Source organism: Numida meleagris, chromosome 3, assembly GCF_002078875.1.
Source record: "Numida meleagris isolate 19003 breed g44 Domestic line chromosome 3, NumMel1.0, whole genome shotgun sequence".
Lineage (NCBI taxonomy): Eukaryota > Metazoa > Chordata > Aves > Galliformes > Numididae > Numida > Numida meleagris.
The window spans coordinates 29,338,985-29,361,294 of record NC_034411.1 but is presented as its reverse complement, the minus strand read 5'-3'; the positions used below and the strand labels follow the sequence as shown (position 1 = coordinate 29,361,294).

The window sequence follows — 22,310 nt, the reverse complement described above, 5'->3', positions numbered from 1 at the left end:
TACAGCCTCTTCTGCTCCCAGTGGTACAGTTGTAGGAGACTATTTGTTAAGTGGGAAAGTGTTTTCAAGAAGCTGTAAATGAGACTCACGCTTTATACCACTTTGAAACATATGAAACATCTAAGTCATTCTTTCTGACAGGAAGATTCTCATCTACGAAAATGGAATGTGGTTATGGGTCACAACATTGCAGTGTTGTGCTCTGCCCAATTTGGGCTGTGAATTGAGGACAAAACCTGTGTAAATATAAGTCCATGTTACAAATAAAACGGTGCTTTAATTGGTGCAGATTATAGCTTGTACTGACAGAACAATTTAATAAGATTTTTATTATACTGGGAAGAATGTCAAATGAGAAAGGAACATAAAGCTAGTAGTATACAATCTTTACCTACCTCAGTCTCTGTTGTACTGATTCTGAACAGCATAACCTTGAAATAATGTGTTGGATTGGATTTTTATTGGTCTTTTTTGGGGGGCAAGTTTAGCTTGTTAGTGTTTCCAAGACAAAAGGCTATAAATTTAATCTGAATCTTCCTCTCAGAAGTTTGATGTCACTTTTCCTACCTGAAGTAAGAATACCAAGGCCATACTGAAGTGTGCTTCAATGTCGGGTTGTCTAGCACTTGCTTTTGAAGGCTAACATTAGTATTTTGGAGGTCCTAGTGGTTGTAACATAAAATATCATAAAATACGAGCCCTTAGTGGCAAGTAGGAAACTTGCCTATTATCCTGAAGTGTTAAAAACACTTAAAAACTGTGGCAGAAATGTTCCTTTTTTTAAAAAAAAAAAAAAAAAAAGAGAGAACCAGTAACAGAAGGCGGTATCTCACTTTCTATCCCATGTAAGGTCTCTTATATGATGACTGAGGGAAGAAGAAAGATGGTAATCCCAGGAGTTACTGGCTGCATCTGGAGCTCTGAGGAATTTTCCTTCCTCTCTGAAGTTTCATGGTGCATTTTGTCCAAACTCTGTGCTCCAATTTCACTCCATCAGAAAAGTGCCTTTTGTAGCATAGCTCACCTTGGGTACCTAAGGATTCTGTTTTCTGTAAGAGCAGGAATAGAATCATAGGGGTTGGAAGGGACCTCTGGAGATCATTGAGTCCACAGTCTTTCTGGGCAGCCTGTTCCAGTGCTCTAATACTCACAGTAAAGAAGTTATGTCACATATCTATATGGAACTTCCTGTGTTCCAGTTGTTGTCTGTTGGCCCTTGTCCTGTTGCTGCATGCCACTAAAGAGTCCAGCCCCATCCATTTGATTTCTGCCCATTAGGTATCTATAAACACTGACGTGATCTCTTCTCAGTTTTTTTTCTCCAGACTGAACAGACCCAGATCACTCAGCCTTTCCTGAAATAGTTTCAAAGATGTGGGAAAGTGATTGAGATGCTTCCTTTTACAGTAGGGTCTATGGAGATAAATGGTGGCTACAGAAAGAGGTTTTCCTGTAAAGATGTTGAGGTTTTATAAAGTGTTCTGTCTTCAGACTATTGAATGAGCTAATTTATCACTAGACATTAATTACATTTAATAAGGTATCTACACTGAAAGGTTCCCAGTCTGTGTGCTCTAGTCTTAATTTTCCTGCCTCCATTTTACGTTCCTTAAGCTTCACCATTACTCATCTTCTTAATGTCCTTCACCCATTCTTGCCTTTTCATTCTTCCATTTTAACTAGTCAGCTGTGCTTCCGTCCTCTTCTCCACTATCCTTCTTTGATATATCTTCATCCAGCAAAACTACTGATGTTCTCACTCCTGTGGCTGAGGTTTACTTCCCTCCATTTATACTCAACAAAAGCACAATGAATTGGTGTTTTTAGCAACGAAAGTCAGCCCTATAATTAATAATACTCTTGCATTTGTTCCAAATTCTGAATACTGACCCAGGAACTTTGTCTTCATATAAGTATTCTTAGTGCTTTGATATTGCTGAAGAAATTAAATCGCTCCTCAAGAAAATATGGTATCTCTTATTTGTGTATCAGCTGTTACCAGAATTGTGTATATATGTGGGTCCTGTAGAAACTGCAACAGATAGCATATATCAAATTTAAGCTAACTTTGGTAACTCTGAAGCAGAGTGACCTGTTAAGTAGAGAGAATAAAGTATGTAGTCCCAGGTTTTGTATTTGATTGCCTTCATACCAGTAACTATAGATAATAGAAACCTACTAAATCAATCTCCCCAAAAAGGCGTTTCTAATTGTTTCACTCTTAAAATTTGCTAATCTCATTGTTAGTTTTCATCTCATTATCATGAGAAACCACTATGGAGTAGAATGTTTCTACATTTTCATTAAATAGTGGAATAGAGGCTTGCCATTTTTCTGATCTGTAATTTCAACTGGTTATTCCTGTGTTCATGAAGACAATAGTTGAAAACTTGATTTAGAAGAATTTTGTTTCAAAGTATCTCTGTCTCCAACAAGCTATTTTTCTCAGTGCAAACAATTTTAGGTTTATGGTGATACTTTAAAATGTAGTCTTTCACTTCTAAATGAAACTCTGTATACATCTTAATCTGAAAGTCTGGATTTGGATCAACTTGATGCATTCATTCACATGCGTGATCAACAGTTAGATTTTGGGAAGATGTGTAACACTGAGTAGCTTCAGAAATTATTCTGAATCATAACCTCAGAGTTCATCCAAAGAATGTTCCTTTTAATTCATACATTAAGGTATTTACATGGTGATGAGAGGGTGGTAAAATAGTCCTGTATAACTTTAATAGCTACCCTTGTAAGATGAAGACCTTTAAACAGTGCGTAACCTGAAAGTTTCCTTCTAAAGGCCATCTGGGAGAAACTCAGGTTTGAAAGTTCTTCTCTCTCTCCGTACCAGTTATTAATTCCTTATTCAGTCTATAGAGATCTGTAGATAATGTTTTGGAGTCCCTGGTCGTATGTTTCTTCACACCCTAATTTAGGCCATAATATTTTCACAGAATCACAGAATTGCAGGGGTTGGGAGGGACTTCAAGCTGCAGGTTTCTGTGTTATGGTAGGCACACGGGGTTAACATTCAGTAAGGTGCATTCATTTTTAGACTGGTGACTTTAGTCCAGACAGACTTTGGCAGCATTTATTGGCATAGGTGAGATGTGATCAGGATGATTTAAATCAGGAAGACAAGGGTCAGAGTTAGAAAGATCCACAGGCTTGTACTTGTTTTGACTTCAGTGGGAGTTGGCCAAATTCTTTTAAAATTATGACCATGAGGCCCTAGCTACAGTTAAGAGTTGCTTGTAAATACAGGCAGCTACCATTCTTTAAACACAGCAGATACCTATTAAATGTTGTACTTCTCATCACATGTTGAAGTGCATCCTTGTAATTAGATGTTGTGGCCTAATCCAGGCAGCAGCATGATGTGTGTGGTGGTGTTTTTCTGATTATTTATTTCTTCCCCAGAAACTATATTTTTAATCATTGGAGGGATTCAAGAGCAAATAGGGGATTTGAGGTCTATAGTCCAAAAATGTCACTTCTGTTCTTTTATACCAGTGTGATTACACTACCGTCTTTTAAAGGTGGATTACTTGTAGTGAATAGCATCCAGGTTGCCTTTCCGGAAATAGAGTGTAAATTTAAAATGGCTATATGGCTTTAAACAAAACTTCCCAAGTCCTGATGGAGAAAACAGGACTTGAAAAACAAATCCTGAAAACAAAATTTCACAGTTGAAGCTGTGAGGGTTAAATTACGAAGGTTGTTAATCCTCACGCTTCTCTTCATAAACTGATCAGCAGCTGGGGTTAAATGGCTTTTTCTCCACTCGCTATTAGTGTTGTACTGCAAAGTTCATGCTGTTAGGGTTTTATGACATCCATGCAGGGCTTTATTCCTGGGATAAGAATGCTGAATTAGCTGTGTTAGCAATTACTTAGAGCCTGGTAATCCTTACGTTTGTAATTCAGTTTGCATGAATGTGGGGTGAGAAGAATTGCTGCCTCTTTACTTAAGTGCATTGGATAAGCTGGGCCTCTGTGAGCATGGTGAGACTTCAGTTAGGGTTAAGTGAGCAGCCAGCACTAAGTTCTATAGTTTAATAACAGCTGGTTTCCTTTGTGCCTATGCAGAGTCTGTATGTACTTCTCATCCTGCCCCTTAGTACTTGGGAAAGGTGATGCTGCAGCCTGTCATACTGTTCCAAAAATAAGTCCCTGCTCTTTCTGTGGCCTCAGAAAAGATATGTTCCTGGAAGTGTTCAAGGCCAGGTTGGGTGGAGTTTTCGGGCCACCTGGTCTAGTGAAAAGTCCCTGCCCATGGAAGGGATTGGAACTAGATGGTCTGAAAGGTCCTTTCCAACCCAAGCACCTCTGCGATTTGAGACAGCAAAGCTAACGTAGTTTGGATTTCAGTGAGGACACAGCTTAGTTGTTTGTTGGTTTTTCCTTTCTTCATGGTACCAATAGAAAGAGATTTCTTTAGTTGCAGTTAACCACACAGTAGCGTCTTGCAATGTTTATCATAAGTAGTGCTGTTTTGACTTCATAGAATTGTTAAGGTTGGAAAAGACCTCTCAGAGCATCTAGTCCAACTGCCCCCCTATGTCAGTATTGCCCACTAAACCGTGTCCTGAAGTACTACATAGGATCATACATCTACCCTTGCCTTAAACACCTCCAGGCACGGTGACTCCACCACTTCCCTGGGCAGCCTGTTCCAGCACCTCACCACTCTTTTGGAGTATAAATGTTTCCTAGTATTGAACCTGAACCTCCCTTGGCAAAACTTGAGTTCATTCCTTCTTGTCCTATCACAGTTACCCAGGAGATGAAGCTGACCCCCACCTGGCCACAGCCTCCTTTCAGGGAGTTATGGAGAGCAATAAGGTCTCCCAGTAAGAGCCTTCTCTTCTCCAGACTGAACGATTGCAGTTCCCTCAGCTGTGGGGCTTGTGCTCCAGACCCCTCACTAGCTTTGTTGTCCTTCTCTGGACATGCTCCTGGGCCTCAGTGTCTTTCTTGTAGTGAGGTGTGGATTTACCAGAGCTGTGTACAGAGGAATTATCACCTCCCTGCTCCTGCTGGCTACTCTATTTCTGATACAAGCCAGGATGCCGTTGGCCTTCTTGGCCACCTGAGCGCACCAGGTGGACCACCTGGTCATAGAAGGAGATGAAGTTGGTCAGGACTTCTTCATGTCCACCTACTTAGGCTGCATGGAAAATGTGGTTTAAATTCAGTGTCTGAGACTCATGATTTCTCTTTCAGAGTACAGATGGATCCCTCTCTGGGGTTGTGCAGAAGTGGAAGGAGTACCAGCTCCAGTGCTTGAAATACTTGTATGAGGCACCTCCTATTGTGTCAGGTAAGTCTGCTTGGTAGGGTCACAAAGTATTATTAAAATGCAAGATAACATTCACAAGGGAGGAATTATGAACTTGAAAGTACTTCTCCAGCTTACTGTCCAGTCCATCTCTTCTTTATTCCATTTCCTTCAACCTGCTCTCTGTGGTACTCTTCCCTCTGCTGAGAGGAACCATTTTATGGAAGGATTTCATTATAAAGACGTTAATCTTAAGATCCAGAGTGTCTTGTGGTGGCTGTAGTGCATCAAAGTAGGATACTAGTATAGCGCTCCTGAAATTTCTGTAGAGGTAAGGGTTGAGAAAGTACAGGTTAGGAAGTCTAGGACCATGCTGTTTACATTAATCTAGTAGTAGAAACTATTCTGAGCATTGTTTTAAATGCCATTTCAGCATTTTACAAAACACGTGCACAAAAAGTGCCTAGTGCAAATGAGAAACATGGCTTATCCTAGCAGTTGAGCTGCTCCAGTGTGCTGAGAGCAGTTGCGGTGTACCAGCATTGTGGTGTTTAGAAGACACTGGTGATTTGCCAGTGACACTCAGAACTGGACACAATATGGGCACTCCTGTGCTTCAGTGCCATTGTGACACGCTAAAAAAGATGTCTAAAGCTGTATCTGAATAATTGCTTCAAAACTGTCAATTTTTTGTTCTCTTAACTATATTATTATGGCAGAGTGAGAACAGTAGGCGAGGACAACAATGGCTGTGAAACATCCGCTTCTCTCTGTTCCATTATCCTGTTGAGCGGTTGAGTGCTGCCCTCTATGAATGACAGTTTAATAAATCTGAAGTACTCTCATGTTGATTAAGCTGCAATGCAAAGTTATGGTTGTGTGTGGGTATTTTGTTGATGGATCTCTATATATTAGATTAGACATCCAACTGCACGACTGTGAGCCAATTCTCAATAGTGATTATCTACAGTATTCACAGGAAAAATTATTTTAAATCCAACTGAGACATATGAGGGTGTGGAAAAGATAAAAATGGTTTAATATTGATGTGCCTTTCTTGTCCCTTGATTTAGTTCCTAATTTTTTTCCAACTTTCTGGCTGCATAGGGATAAATAAGACTTGCTTGTCCAAAAGACTTTAACTCCAAAGTTTTATTGCATAATACTATTATGGCTAAAATGCACATGTTGTATTTTACCTTCTACTCTTCAGTCTTTTCCTCATTAGTGTTAATACAAGACAGTGGCATGCCCTTTCTTCCATCTCTTTGCCAGAAGGCAAGTTCTGCAACAGAACATTTGACAACTATGCCTGCTGGCCTGATGGACTGCCTGGCACGTATGTGAATGTCAGCTGCCCCTGGTATTTACCTTGGGCTAACACAGGTAAGAACCCTTCCTTGTAAGAACAGCTTTAAACCAACCTATTTTACTTGCACACAGTTTGAAAGGATAATATTGGCTTTAACAGTTGTGAGTGCATTCAGTTCTCTGTAATATAAAGGCAGGAATGGGAATTAGTATAATATTTATTTCCATGTAGCAGGAGAAGATGAGAGGAGAGACTTCCTAAGGCTGAATTTAGTTTGGATTTTTGTGCTCTCATCTGCTTTTGTTGTTTGAATAGTAGTGACTATTAATAAAACAGTACTGTGATGCTTGTTGGTGAAGATGATCTAACTGTAGTAATGGTACAGTTTGAAAACAGAATTAATAGCAGCAAAGCTATAAGCTAGGTCCTCCTGTAGTAGATGTAGACGAAAGATCTAAAGTGAAAAGTGTTGTGTTCCTTCCTGAAGAAGTTGGTTGTTAGAGTACCACAAGGTGAAGGTACTGATGGATGTGGAGACTTCTTTTTCCTCAGACAGACATATCTCTGAAGGTGATATCCCATCCTTATGTACACATACATCTGACACCACTCAAAGGCAATTCATGCAGATTGCTTCATCTTGTATCTGTCCCTGAATTCAGTAACTTGTGCGACTTCTTTATGAAGATCTAGGTTTTGATGTATAAATGAACTATCTTGGTGTGCTGGATTGAACTAGGCCCATGTTAAGGGACAGCATGCTGGTTAATGAGGCTGTATAAACCTGACTGTTGAAGGTAAAGGTTGTTGAGGTATGTAGTATAAGTTGTAGCTGTTAGCGAGGGGATTTTGGAAATGAGAAATAGGACAGTCAAAGGATACTGTAGTGTAATGTGAGACCTGGGAGTGATGAAAATCCTATGGAATAAGGAATAGAAATTGCACTGTCTGACTAGTTGTAGGTAACTTTCATCGTAGTGCTGTTCTTTGCACCTGTGGCTTAAACAGTATTGATAGCATGCCAGGGATTTGACCTTTGTTTAACAGGGCTTGCACAGCATCAAGGCTTTCTCTCCAACCCATTTACTGGCTTCGTTGAGGGGGAAGAGTTTGGAAAATGGCATAGACAGATCAGCTAACCTGATGTGATCAAAGGGACAGTCCATACCATATGGCAATGTGTTCAGCCAAAAAAAACCTCAGGGAAAGAGGGAGGGGAGGTGGAAATACTCATAGTTGTGGCATTAGTCTTTCCAAGTAACTGTTCCGTGTGCTGAAGCCCTGCTTTCCAGGAAGTGGCTGGACATCTGCCTGCCAGTGTGAAGAATTGAATAAATTGCTTATTTCGCTTTGCTTGTGTGAACAGCTTTTGCTTTTCTTAATGAACTGTTCTTATCTTTAAGGTGGGTGAAAAATTCCCATACCAAAATAACATCATATTACCTAAAAAGGTGGACAACTTCCATGCATAAAAGAGCTCCACCCCTCATCCTGTCACTGCTTTCCTACACCAAAAGAACAATGTGATGAGTGTCTGTCAGCCAGAGTCAACTTAGCACATCCAATATGGACTCCTCCAAAGGGTGCATGGGAACATTGGCTCTGGTGCCTGGAGCACCCCTTCTCCTTCAGTATTACCAAGCCTTGATGTTCATAGGGTTGTTTCTCTCAATTTGGGAAGTGACAGGTCAACTATTGTAACCCTTTAATTTCCCGGCTAACTTCAACCTGGTTTTAGAGATAAGACTAGAACAAAATTGAGTCTGAAATGTTATTTTCATTTTCAATTACTGTAGCTCTTATATTACATTCCAGAATTTTCCCTTGAAGTCCAGCATTATTACGTGTTTAATGATTAGGGACCTTGTGATGTGGGAATGACTTGCAGAAACAAACTTTACAACCAGGGAAGGTTAGAAAGCAGGCGTGTTTATTACGGCGCTGCGCCCGCATGCTGGGTGGAAGGGGGGTATCCCCATCCTAGCTTGTATGATGAAGGGCAGAAAACTTCTCATATTTAAAGATGAAAATTGTACACATTCATAGTGTTCCTGAGGGAGGGAGGGACTATTACAATCAATCCAAGAAATCATTATAATATGCTCCATCCCAGAGTCACACCCCTTGAGCCCGTGTAGTGCCTTCTGGTGGTCATCTTCGGGGGTTGTGGGGATGAAGGCCATATCTCTTCCTCACTGTGTACTCTTGGCCTTGGCACAGTTGAAGAGCGTGATCCAGCTTCAGCTGGTTTTCTTCAGGATGTAGTCTCCAGTTCAGTTCCAACCACCGATCAGCAACTTCTAGGTTTCCTTGCTCCATTAGCCCACATCCTTCTGTTATTGTTTGTTTGAAGCTGTATCCTAACCCTTTCCTCCCTCTGGAAGAGAAGATCTCTTCCACTCTCTTGGCTCCTGTGCTCTGGGATTCCTACTGCCATTTGGTTACTTCTGTCCTGCTTGCTTTCTGAAATGACTTGTATGCATAGACAGTGTTACTGCTCTCTTGTTTGTGTTGAACATGTGTCAGGGTGATTTCTTTTTTCTAGATGCATTGCTTTGTTTTCCCAGGTAGATATTATGAATACGATGTTACTTTGTCTGAATTTCTATCTTCTGAATTTCTTTTTGTACTATATCTGATCTGTATTGGTATTGTATTATAACCTCTGATGTTAAAATGCTGTTTCCCTACCCTTTCCAGATTAATAATTAAGATACTGCAACTTTAGAATGGTTAAACAAGCTTTTATAAATATGTGGAATTAATATTTACCTCACAGTTAATTGAGATAGAAGCTTGTGGTGCTGCAGAACTTTTCCAATAAACCTAATGCTTCTGGATACCTAATACTTCTGGCTGTCTGAAACTTTTTTAGACAGGATTCAACTGCTTTCCTCTAAACTTGTTTACTTGCAATCTTTGAGATACTGGACATGGTTGTTTGACTTTCAGCTGCTTTTAAAACATCACTGCTGGAGAGAATCAAGATTTAAAATAGTACTGCAGATTAATAAATTATTGGATGTGCGATATCTTTGTTACTCTTGGAAACAAGTAAAATTAATTATCCTGAAAACTGTTTGTTTCAGTGAAAAGGCTAGCATCATTTTGAAAAACCATAGAGCATGCTAGGGAGGATTGCAAAAGTGCTTCAGAAAATATCTCTGAATTTGTTCTCATGTGCATGCTGCGAGTATACCTCAATTTGTGTTATCAATGAGAAATAAGAATGGAATGAGGAAATATCATCTAATACAAAACAAGAGGCTGCTGTTAGTGTGTGATATGTAATTCAGGGGTCTGAATTACTGTGACCTGATGCGTTTTCATGATGTCTTGTGGAGTCATGTTCAAAGTGAATGCTAATGGACTGCCACAGTGGAGAGGTAACTTCTTTATGGTAGAAGATCTATAACAGTAGGAAATCGGATGCCCTGTGACTTACAGTAATAACAAAAGCATGTTTATTACTTATTCTTGCATAGCTTACTACTTAAAACTTAAAATGGATGGAAGCCATGCAGTACTAAGATGTCTTTATATGCGTAAAATGGAGAAAAGGGAAAGATAAGACCTCCACTGGAACGGAGGAAGTATTGAGAGTAACCTGGCTGTTTCCATTAAAAGTGTAAGAGAGCTGGAAGCAGTGACAGATGACCTAGGAGGAATATAGAGACACTGAGCATTCAGGAATGGGAGTTAAGACAGCCAAAGTTTATCCAGAATCCCTCAAGTTGAGGATGATTTTAAAAAAAAAAAAAAAAAACTTCTTCTGAAGCAATATCAGAACCAAAGGGCCAGTGAGAGAAAACTTGAATCCTCCACTGTATGTAGCAGGGGATCTTCTGGAAGAGGATGTGGAAGTGGCTGAGGTACTCACTGCCTTCTTCACAATGGCCTCTGCAGATAAGACTTGCCTGAAGCAATCCAAGGCCACTGAGATCCGTAGTAAAGTCTGGAGCAAGGAAGACTTCCCTGTTGTAGAGGAAGATCAGGCTAGGACACATTTAAACTGGTTGCATGCAAGTCTATGGGTTGGACCAGCAAGTGCTGAACAAGCTAGATGATGTCATTGTGAGGTTAATTTTAATTATCTTTTAAAAAAAAGTTGTAGAAATTGGGGGGGTGGGGGTGGTTCCTGAGGAGTGGTAGAAAGCAATTGTCACCACTTTTCAAGAAAAGTAAGAAAGAACTTGGGGAGACGTAAAGTGGTCAGCTTCACTTCAATCACTGGGAAGCTGATGGAGCAGATAATCCTGGAAACTGTTTCCAATCGCATAAAGGACAAGGTGATTAGAAATAGCATGGATTTATGAAGGTGAAATCATGCTTGACGAACATGAGCCTTCTATGATAAGGTGACTAGCTCGGTATGTGAGGGGAGAACAGTGGATGTTGTTTATCTTGACTTTAGTAAGGCTTTTGGCACTGTCTCCTGTAACATTCTCGCTGATAAACTGAAGTGTGAACTACACAAAAGAGGACAATGAGATGAGCTGAAAACTGTGTTGCTGGGCTCAAAGGGATCATCAGCATAAAGACCTCTTGAAGAGTAGTCTCTAGTGGTATACTGCAGGGACTGATAGTGGGGCTCCTACTGTTTAACATTTCTATTAACAATCTGGATGATGAAACTAAGTGTACTTTCAGCAAGTTTGCAGACAGGACAAAACTGAGGGAGTGGTAGTTGCACCATGTGGGTTCACAAGGACCTGGAGAGACTGGAGAAGTGGGCTGTCAGGAACTCTGTAGAGTTCCACAAAAGGAGATGCAAAGTCTCCCTCCTGGCGAGGGGAATAACTGCATACACCAGTATAGACTGGGTGGCTGACTGATTGGAAAGCAGCTTTGTGGGAGAAAGCCCAGTAGGTCCTGGTGGACACCAAGTTGAACATAAGCCAACAAAGTGCCCTTGAGACAAAGAGAGCCAGCAGCTTCCTGGCTTGTACTGGGCAGAGAATCACTGGCAGTTTAGTGGGAGTTACCTGTCCCTTAGCTCTAGGGAGTGGAACGTATCTGGAGTACTTTGGTTCTGGGTTTTGCATACAAACTATGTACTGAAGTTAGTCCAGCAATTGGACGTGAAGGTGATTGAGGGCTGAAGTGTCTCTAGTGAGTACAGGTTGAGAGAGCTGGGATTCCTCAACCTGGAGAAGAGAGAGTTCCAGAATGTATGTGTGGAAACCTTATTAATATGTAAGGGCACACATACTTAAAATACAGGAAGCTTCCTTTAAATATAATTATTTTACTGTGAGGGTGATCGAACTCTGAAACAATTCAAATTTTGGAGATAGCCTAAGCCTGATTGGAGATAGCCCTGAGCAATCTGCTCTGGTTCTTCCTGTGGTGACTAAGGGGTCACGCTGGCTGATCTCCAGAAGCCCCTTCCACCCAAAAAACCGTTCTGTGATTCTCTCTGTTGAAATGTTTTAGTTGGTGGGATTCTGGGCTTGTTAACTGTTGGGTGTTAAAAATTTTCATTGGTGTGAACCAGAATAGGAGGTGGGGAGACGAATTCACGTGGAAAGAATTTGTAATGCTAGAGCTCTCCTTGATCAATTATGAGTTTTGCAGACTTTGTGAAGCAGCTTTTATTCTTGTTCCTGTTCCACTCTCCATCTTGTCTTAGTGACTGTCAGTCACTGTCAGTAGACTTCAGACTACCCTTCTGCAAACCCCAACAGCAAATCAGCTCAGCAGATTGGCTAGTAGGGTGGTAAGCTGAAATGATTTGGAGATTTTTATTTTTTTTACCTGCTTAGCAGCTATGCTAAGTAATCCAACCCTACATGACGTTAAATGGTTCCTATTTCTACTTGCTACAGATATTTTCAGACCTCTGTGTCCATTCAGACTTGTATGCATACAGAAACTCCTAACCAGTCTCTTCCACAAGACAAACTTGCAGAGAGTGGGCCTGCAATTCTGTTATGCTAAGCAATGTCTGATGCTGCAAGGTTTTGTCTCACAGCATCACTTACCTTATAATTGCAGCTCTGCTACCTCTTTTTGAAAGTGCTGTGTACAAAGACAGTCTATAAAGTACAGTAAAGAAAATCAATACCATCCCACTTGCATGTCACATCTCTTTAGAAGTGCTGGACCTTTTTCTTATTTTGCTGCCCAGTGTGTGTCAGTACCCTTGCCAAATTCAGTAATGGGATGCTGCCTTCAAGAGTTGTCTCTGAAGGCTCAGAATATGTTTGTGATAATCGGATATAAGAAAAATCACAAAGTTAGACCAAGATTTTATGCTTGAACCCTTGTACCCATGTACTGCTATGGACTTACTTTGTAACAGGCAAGTAAGTTAAATATGAATCCTTAGAGGAATTTTATTTTGTAGCTCTTAGGGCATTGAGTTGTTGACGTACTTGTAGGATATGGCATGCATGAGCTACAGGTTTCTTCAGTGACACTTAACTATTGCATTTTGTATATCTCGTAGATAAATGTACTCTTCTGTTTTGTGTGGCTGTGCAGCAAATCAGGTTGGGAATTTTACCTAAACAAACTGTGCTGGATCATGTTCCCCTGATTCTTTGAGTCACTTTCTTTTTTCCATGTAAGTCAGTTTTCTGATTGCAGTGATTGCAACTGCATTGTTATTTATCTACTTCAAATAGATTGATCTTCCGTAACTTTGCCCTAACTCACTAGGAAATTGTGAAATAAGAGTATTAAAGTTACCTAGATACTCAATATTGCTCTGAAGCTGAGCTGAGGTTGAGCGTAGTCTCTGCTTCAGTGCGGGTTAAGCCGTTGTCACTGAAATGTATAATAATTCGTATCTAGAGCAACTTTGATACTGGCTCATGTTTCTTACAGCACAGTGCAGGATTTTGGTGGTATAGTAAATGAGGAGTTCAGTTACTGCTAGACTGTAACTACCTTATAGTAAGAGTTCTCAAGTCATTTTTCTCTCTAGTACCATATAAAACAGCTTTTTGTACGTAACAAAGAAGCCCACTGGAACAACAAAAAACATTGGGGGTAACAGAAGGAGGAAGGAGAAGCGAATTTCAGACAAGCACTGTTCTGTTCAGATATTTGGATTCATTCTGAGATTCGTAGGCGTTCTCTTTAGGAAGGCATATATTCCAAAGTGGTGTTTTGAAATGCTCTGAAAATATCAAAATATCTGAATTATCAAAGCAGGTGCATACTTATTTCTGTTATGCATCATGTTCCTCCTTCTCCACTAGAAAAGTTTTCTGTAAGACAAGTTTGTATTTGCACTTCTCGTAGCCTGCTTATATATCTTTGAAATAGTAGACTTCACAGCAATTTCGTACCTGTATGGGCAGTTTGACTCCAGCTCCTTTTTCCTTTTTTTTTTTTTTTTTTTTTTTTTTTTTTTTGCTTCTCTTTGTGCTTATGCAACTCCCACTGTTGGGCAGATCTTCACAGGGAGATGCTGAAGTAACAGGAGGGAGAGGTTATTGCTGAAAACACTTGTTCTCTGAAATTTCCAGCACAGATTTTGGGTTATGTCCAATGCCTGTTGAAACTAAGTTTCAGATGCTTCTGGCTGCCCAACTCAGAACTTCTGGTCTGTCACACGTGCACATGTCAAGGAACAAAGATTGCCTTTAGTGAAAACCTAGAAAGGCTGCTCAGTTTGTGACAGCACTGAAATTACAGCAGGTAAAATTTGCACGTTGTACTAGCCACATTGTTGTCAGCGAGGTCAGCAGTTTATACTTGGGCAGTGACTGTCGCAAAGTTCAGACCTCCAAGAGGAAAAGTATTCCTTTAAGGGATGTAGAACACCTCACCTTGCTGTCAGTGGCTATGTGATTTTTCTTGTTACCTTTTTATAATTGAAGGCTAGCTGCCAATAACACCATGTGGATTTGGAAACCTTGGAGCTGCACAATTCATTTTACAATTATGTCTCCTCTGTGGTTCTGATATTTTATTGTTTAATAGTACTAAATCCCTTTTAATTAAAAAAAAAAAACCTTCCAGGGGTACCAGTTTGAGACAAATCATGTGAACCATAGTAGTAGCAAGTTTTACTAATTCATCTTTATTTCGATAAATGAGGTAGCGAACATATGTGTGGGAATTTACCATATGGAAATTTAAGCCTCAGGTACCCTATATCGAAATGCAGTATTTAAGATACTCTAGATCTGAATTGGTATAAATTCAGATGACTAATGTCCATAAATAAAACGTGCTAGCAAATGTTATTGAAATCTCTGCTTAAAATCTTTTCATCTTTTAGAGTGTTTTTTGTTTCAGTTTAGGACCTGTCTCTAGATTCGACATGTCTGACATCTGAATTGGCTTGACTGTTGGGCTGTGTCTGTTTTGGTATTTTGGTCGGGCACAAGTGAGTTCTGAAGCAACCCTCTGATGGCTGTATTTTTGTGACTAAGTTTCAGTTTGATCAGATGTGGGGAGTTCTGTATTACTTTTCTCCAAAAAAAAAAAAAAAAAAAAAGGCAGTGGTGCCTCAGGTATCTGTTGGAATCACCTCAATCCTGAATGGGGACATAAGACCTAATAACTTATCTGTACAACTACAAAATCCACCAGTGAGACCTTACAGAAGCCACTGGAAGACTTTTGAAGTACCAAGCTTTCATTAAATTCTGAACACTTACTGTGCCAGAGAAAGGAACAAATGGCTCACATGCCTTTACTTGGTATTAACCATGTGGCCTCAATGCTTTGTAATTCACCTGCTCTTTGTAGATCTGTCTTTCTGTTAGTTTGAAATCATTTAAATAATAATTTTTGTTGTCAGTGACCTTCATATGAATTACTCCGCCCATATAATTGACTTTTATTTCCTTATCTTCCCTTTAATATGTTATATGTTGCAATGATACCTACCCCTTTGTTCTCCCAGAAGATCGGGCAAAGTAGAGCTCGGGGGGACCCTTGCGAACAAAATAGCTTTTCATCCTGTGCCACAAAGGATCTGAAATTCTTTCTGAGGGAAGAATAACCCAGCAGTAATATCAGAAATTCTCCAGTAGTAACCTTCTGGCTCCCTCTGGCCGGAGATGCCATCAGGCAACAGCTGTGCTTTACACAATAGCTTTGCTCTGTTGCAAAGATGTAGAGATGTGGCAGCAGATTTGTTATGAGTGGGTTTGTCAAGTTGTTCAGGCTCTGGTCCTCAGTATTACTGTGTGTAAGAGACCAGAGGCTGGCTTGCTGCTTTGAGTACTTTTAGGTGTGAGGACACATCCAGGTCAGCCCTGTCCCATTTCTCACTCTCTCATAATAGCTTAAGGTCCATTCTTCAGTGCTCACCATTTCTTTCTAGTGACAGAACGACTTTTCTTGTTGCCTCTTTAGGAGAGGAGGGAGCTTGGTGTCTGAGTGCCAGGGTGCCTCACACAAAAAGCAGAATGAAAGATGGTGGTTTCTTGTGTTCCTGAGACCTCACATTGGGGCAGTGATTCACTGCTGTCATCCATGTGAGGCAGCCCAAAGGAATCAGTATACATTGCAGAAGAATCTACAGAAAGCTGTACAAATGAGGAAGCAGCAGTGTGTGTGAGGTTTCCTTCAGATAGTTTTGCACTATGTGTATGGTTTGAACATTTAGTTCAAGGAACCTGTGTAAACTGTGTCTGGTTCAATCTCCACTGCTTTTTCTTTAATCATTCAGTTTCATAGCTCAAAATCTTTTTAAAACCAGTGTACTTAGATGTCTACGTGATCTTGTTGCTAAACTGCCTGTTTGTCTTTAAATGTAGAAGGAAATAAATTTCATTTCAAGTATTGGATACAGCAGAGATGATTAGACATTTATTACATTTCTTCCTTTCTTTTCTCCAATAAAACTGAGTTTCCAGAAAGCTCTCCATAATACTGGAAAGGGGTGTGACCTTTTTCAGTGAAAAAGATGCTGCTTTGCATTTGCTAACCCTTAAGCAATTCAAAATTTATACTTCCTTCCTTGCAGTGAAAGCTGTCTTAAGCTAATTGGCAATCTCAGTTTGCTAAATAAAAAAAACAAAACAGTCTTTCAAGTTCACCTCTGTTTCAGTTTATTAGTCTCCGTCTGGTAGTAAACCAGAAAACTCTAGAACATTTGCTGCTCATCACAGAGGTAGACTGAGAGACTGTCAGAATAAATAATTAAAAAAAAAATCTTTAACAGATACATCTGCTGTGTACTGTGTAAACAAAACAGAGAATGGCATTGCTAAACATATGAAATGTATTTTTAACTAAATTGCTGGTTAGCATCAGACTGAGGTACATGGGGTAGAACAGTGGCCTGTGAACTTCCATCTGGGGTGAGTTATGTGTCTTCCTTAAGGAACAGTGGAAAGGTCTACATTCTGATTTCTCTTCTGCTACAATCAAAGCATGTGATCTCTCCTCAAATGTGTAATGGGAACGAAGGGAGACTTTTCATGTGGCTGAATGTTGAAGTGCACCTGTTGGAAGATAGGGACAGCTTCATGGTGTACACGTGACAGGTACAGACCTGGTCACCTGAGGTTCTCTAGGAATGTGCTCTTCTGCATTGCCTGAACGTAACATAAAAGCTGGATGCCTTTGTTGTAGGATATTGGTCTGGTGTGACTGTATCTGTGGGAGGTAGAAAAGCTGGCATGTTTTCCAACAGTTTTTTTGCTTATAACTATGTAATGTTTTTGTTCTATTAGAGTAATTCCTTGGGATGTATCAAGGATATTAAGGCACATCTCTGCATAGCTGAGCCTCATTCTGCATCTTCTTGAGAGGTTGTCCCCCAGCTGTTCTAACAGTGAAGTTCCTTTAAGTGAGAAATAAACATCACACCTGGCTGCAAGGAAGCTACCAGGGTATCTCTGTGCTTTGTTCGTGCTGATTTAACAAATAGCTTAACTTCAGCAGACAGGTTTAAGCTAATCAATTTCCTTAAGCTTCATCTATACTGTTATTACAGGTCTTAGAGTCATAGAATGGTTTGGGTTGGAAGGGACCTTTAAGGTCATGTAGTTCTACCCCCCCCTGCTACAGGCAGGGACACTTCCCACTAGATCAGGCTGCTCAAAGCCCCATCCAGCCTGGCCTTGGTCCCCTCCAGGGAGGGGGCATCCACAGCCTCCCTGGGCAGCCTGTTCCAGTGTCTTGTGTAACTAATGTATGTAGTATCTCCTTACTTCTATTTGTTCACATTACCAGTACACTCTATTAAAGGCAAAGGCCTCAAACTGTTCTTCACATTGCTGTTTAAAATTGTAATGATCTTACGCTTGAGAACGTACAGCTTTTAAATATAGTAGACAAAGAGTAAACTGAAATAGTTAAGTATCTGAATAAACATAGTACGTAACGTATGCTACATAATTAAATGTTTTGCTAAGAACAGGTCATTATCTTTCTGGCTCACTTAAATGTTGTTAATCATCAGTTAGAATATTGATTTTTATTTATTTTTTTTCCCAAGTCACGAAGATAGAATAAACCGTGAATGCTTGACCTTAACTGCGTGGGTAGAGAACAGCTTGCTGGGTGAGCCATGTGACCTAGAGCCCACTTCTTTCCTGCTTTTTCCATGATGGCTGGTACTTCACCTTTGAGTGATGGCAAATGCTCCTGCTGCATCCAATCTGTATGTGTTTTCTCACATAACAATCACATTCCTGGTATCATAGTGAACTTGAAGCATTGCTTGCTTTTCCAGAGATCCACTGCTGAACACAAAGATATATATGGAACTCAGCGTGCCCGTATACCTATAGGTGTAAATATCTAATGTAGAGGAGAATCGTGCAGTCTGCCTGCTGAAGCTCTGTCTGTAGCTCTATGTTTGCTTTGATTTTATTTATATTTTCTTTTGACAAAGTAGTCATGCAAAAAAACGTGGACCAACTTAAAAGGTACCTGTGTGTAAGTAGTTCAGTTATAGAGCATCCTCCACTTCACACTCGCTCCACAAATGCAACTTTAACTTGAAAACGTTTTAAGATATAAAATGATTGTACTTTCTCATCATGTGCACAGCTTTATTTGCTATATTACCCTTTTCCATTTGCATGTTTTGCTGGTAAATTTCCCCTTGAGCGTTTTCAGTAGTGGACTAGATTTCCCCTGAGAGACACAGGTCCTTGCTATGAATTTTGAAAGTACACCAAATCCTCCTCAAACGTGCTGCAAATGGTACCTGTTAGTACTCCCATACATCACTTCAAATTTTCCGTGAGTAAGAATGAAGTTTCTCTGGGCAGCATGTTTATGAGAGAACCTCGGTACTTGAATAGTTCAATGACAGTAATAATGATAGTGCTGGCTGGTGGCTGGCCAGATTCATCTGACCTTTCTGAAACTAATTTACTTTCTGAAAATTGGAAAAAGCAGAAGTGAATTAAGCAAGAAAAGGATCGAGCGCCCATGAGCATATTTCCTCTGAAAGTTTAAAAAAAATAAAAATAAAAGAAGCCTGACTTCCACACACACAACCTGGCTGATGATCGTCCTAGAGCTTAATGAAGCAGAGTATCAACAATCTTGTTTAAACAGAACTAAAGTAGGGCTAAAAATGTGGAAAATATTGAGTTTGTGTGGATGATGAATGTCAGTGAGCTTCTCTAAGCTTTTAAAAATGTGAGGTAACATTGGCAGTGAATACTTCAAGAAAGAATTGCACCTTGGCAGGAGAAGAAAAGTTTAAGTCAAAAGGATTGTATATCCATCCAAGTACTTTTCAAGCAATGAAAATAGAGTAGAAATGAAAATGGAATAGGGAACTTGGGGCAGTTTACTAATTGAATGGTGTAAGAATTCCCAATTTTTAAATCAGAAGTAGATCCCAACTTAGATTGTTGTAGAGATTCATCTTTTAATGGGAAGGTCAATCTAGACATAACTGCCTCCAGTAACTATTGACAGAAGCGATAGTGGTTTCTGTAATTATAATATTTGATAATTTCTTTGTTTATTTTTTCTTTAAGAGCTTGATTTTAGTAGCTTATAGGCTTGCAAAGCTTTGGTTGAATGAGATGCAGTACAATAGAAGTCTGGTTTAAAGCTGAAGGCTTTCAAGAACGTTTTGTCAGTGCACTTCAGCATGTGGGTGAGGAAGATGAGTGGGACTCCTAGGGCAGTGGAGACATCCTTCTTTCTATTCTTTGAGGTGCGTTTCTTGCACTTTCTCCCACTGATTTTCCCCTCTCTTCACTGCTTGGCTGGAGCAGGAGAAGCTGCTTGGGTGTGCTGAGGATAGCTGAGGAACATGATGAGAAAGGACATGTGTGTTAAGAGGATAGAGGCTGGAATCAGGGTATTGTTTTGTTCATCTCCAGTGGCTTTGGAGCACAGCAAGTCAAAGAGCTGAGAGGAATAGGAAAATTCAGAGTGAAGGGAGAGGATCAGCAGCAGGTTTATTGATCAGTAGTGTGTGGGTAAGTATTGCAACAGTAAGGAGGGTTGGAGGAATGAAGCTGAAGAAGAGAACCAAGGAGGGGAATACAAACAGGAAGAGAAAGAGAAATAGTGTGACAGCAACTAAAAGGTGGTGGTCCAAGGAGGCAGGGAGAAGAGGAAGAGGTTATGGGAGGAAGGCAAAAAACGTTAGTGTTAGGATACATCTGCTGCAGTATTTGAGACTCAACATCAATATCCCCATGCTGTGTAACAGAGAAACCCACTAACAAAGCACATGAATATATGGATGTGGCACAGGGCTGTGTCGTGAGCAGCAATATCAAAGACTGTGTTTCTTCATTTATGTGAACAAGTTGTTGTTTTTTTTGTTTGTTTTTTTGCGAAGTACTGGAAAAGGTAATTTCAAGTCCGCAGAGATTGTAAGAGGTATCTCCATAGGGAAGCCTTTACCAGTTGATACAGTTTTCCTTTACAGCTTTAGGCTCCCTTGTGCAGAAGTAATAAGCTTTTAACTAGTGCCAGAGTGCATGATTTGTTCAATAAAAATGTATATCTTAGCTCTGAAATGCATGAGATCCTTTGTTTTATCTGTTCTGCTTTGAAGTATCCAACTCCTTTACTTTCGGAATGTAGCAGGTAATACTTACAGAATTAGTTGTCTCTCAGTGAAGTTTGATGGTTGGATTCCTTCTCATGATGTTTTGAAGTTGCCTGCACCAAAACCTGCTAATTGTTTTGCATGTTTGGCTTATCTTTATCACTGTCCAGTGGGAGGTAAGAACCAGTGATTCAGTAATTCTAATTTATACTGTTGTTTTTAAGGATAACTAAATACCAGTGACTTCTATTCTGCCAAGGATTGGCAGTTTATTTGCAGCACCTGGCTCTGGTTTTAACTGCATCATCTTGAACTTCTTGTTTTGCTCAGAAGCTTCATCAAATAACCAGTGTTTATTTGCATGCCTACTTACCTCTTCCTCCTGGCTATGCATATTTAACATACTAGTTCTCTGTTCTTTTTTAAGAAAAAGCATTACTTGCTTTAGCTTACCAAGCATCATGTTGATGACTTGCCTCTTCTTTTTTTTTTAGCTTTTTTCACTGTATGCATGTTTTGTGTTTTTTTCTTTTTCTCTTTTGTTGTAAGTTCTTGAATTGTGGGCATAGTTAAATGGATCCCTTCCTCTGCTCTAGGAAGCCTTCAGACGTGTCTCTTCTTGCCTTTCAAGAAAAGTTTTTATTGCATCATTTTTTTTTCACTTTAACATACTTTAATGAGATGTCTTCTATTAATTACATTAACTTACTGATCCAATAACTTAAAAACACAGAACCTCTTAGCAGAGTTTTTACATATATATTAAACTTTCAATCACGTTTGTTGGTGCAATAAATTTATTCCAACTCACACTTTTATTCTGAGTAAAACTTCTAATGGTGCCTTTTGATATCTGACCAAACCTTCACAAAGCTGTACCATTATCATAAATACTTGTATTTCATAAACAACCTTCTTTTATTATGTTAATTCACATATCTTTTATATTTCATAAACACTCTCCATTATTAAACTGAAACACACAAACATGCGCACATTTTTATGGCTTGTTTTTTAAAGTACATTTCAAAAGGTTATGTTAGGTTTCAGTGTGGTATAGAATAATCAATGCAGCTCTTTCTCAATACAAGTTATTCAGCTGAAATGATGAGAGTATAACTCCTTTTAGCATAATAATCTTGTTTTTCAGTATGATATGGTTTTTGTTTTTTTCTTTTTGGTGGCTTTTTTGTAACAAAATTGATTTGTTGTGGGTTTTTTCCTTGTTTGTTTTGAGATATTGTCCTACCTAGCAATATATGATGTTAGAACTTAATGAGTACTTTGATTTATCGTGGTCTACTTTGCTCACACATTTACTGGCAACTAGTGTGCAAACAGTTTTTAATTATGAAGCTATATTCTATCACTTTTCCACCAATCTCTTACTCCTGCGCTACACAGAATGGATCTGCTTGTGAGGCAAAGCTAGAACTCCTCTCTGCAGGATCATTGCCTCATTAACTGTGGCAGCTTGTGTTGAGTGAGGCAAGATATTGCAGAGCTGGAAATGATGATCTCTGCACTGATAGAAGTGAATGTCCATGTAGAACATATACTGTGGCTGCATAATTTTCTTTGTTGTATAAATCTGGCTTTAATGTGTGACTAGAATACACTGTTGATTTTTGGAACATCTGTGAACAAATATGTGAACTATAACAGAGATAGTAGCGCTTAATGCTTGTTGGGAAGCTGAATTGGTGGTCAAAGAAAACATTGGATTTGTTGTCACTTTGAGTATGCTTAAATATGACTTGATAGCTTGAT

At 39.6% G+C, this 22,310-nt stretch overlaps 1 protein-coding gene across 1 annotated transcript in view; it reads left to right on the top strand.

Moving 5' to 3' along the window:
- Positions 1-22,310, top strand: part of GLP1R (glucagon like peptide 1 receptor) — an 85,147-nt gene that overhangs the window by 23,778 nt on the left and 39,059 nt on the right. Inside the window, exons 2-3 of the mRNA XM_021391557.1 lie at positions 5,226-5,322; positions 6,556-6,666. Coding sequence (XP_021247232.1) covers positions 5,226-5,322; positions 6,556-6,666 — 208 coding nt within the window. The remainder of the gene's footprint in view (positions 1-5,225; positions 5,323-6,555; positions 6,667-22,310) is intronic.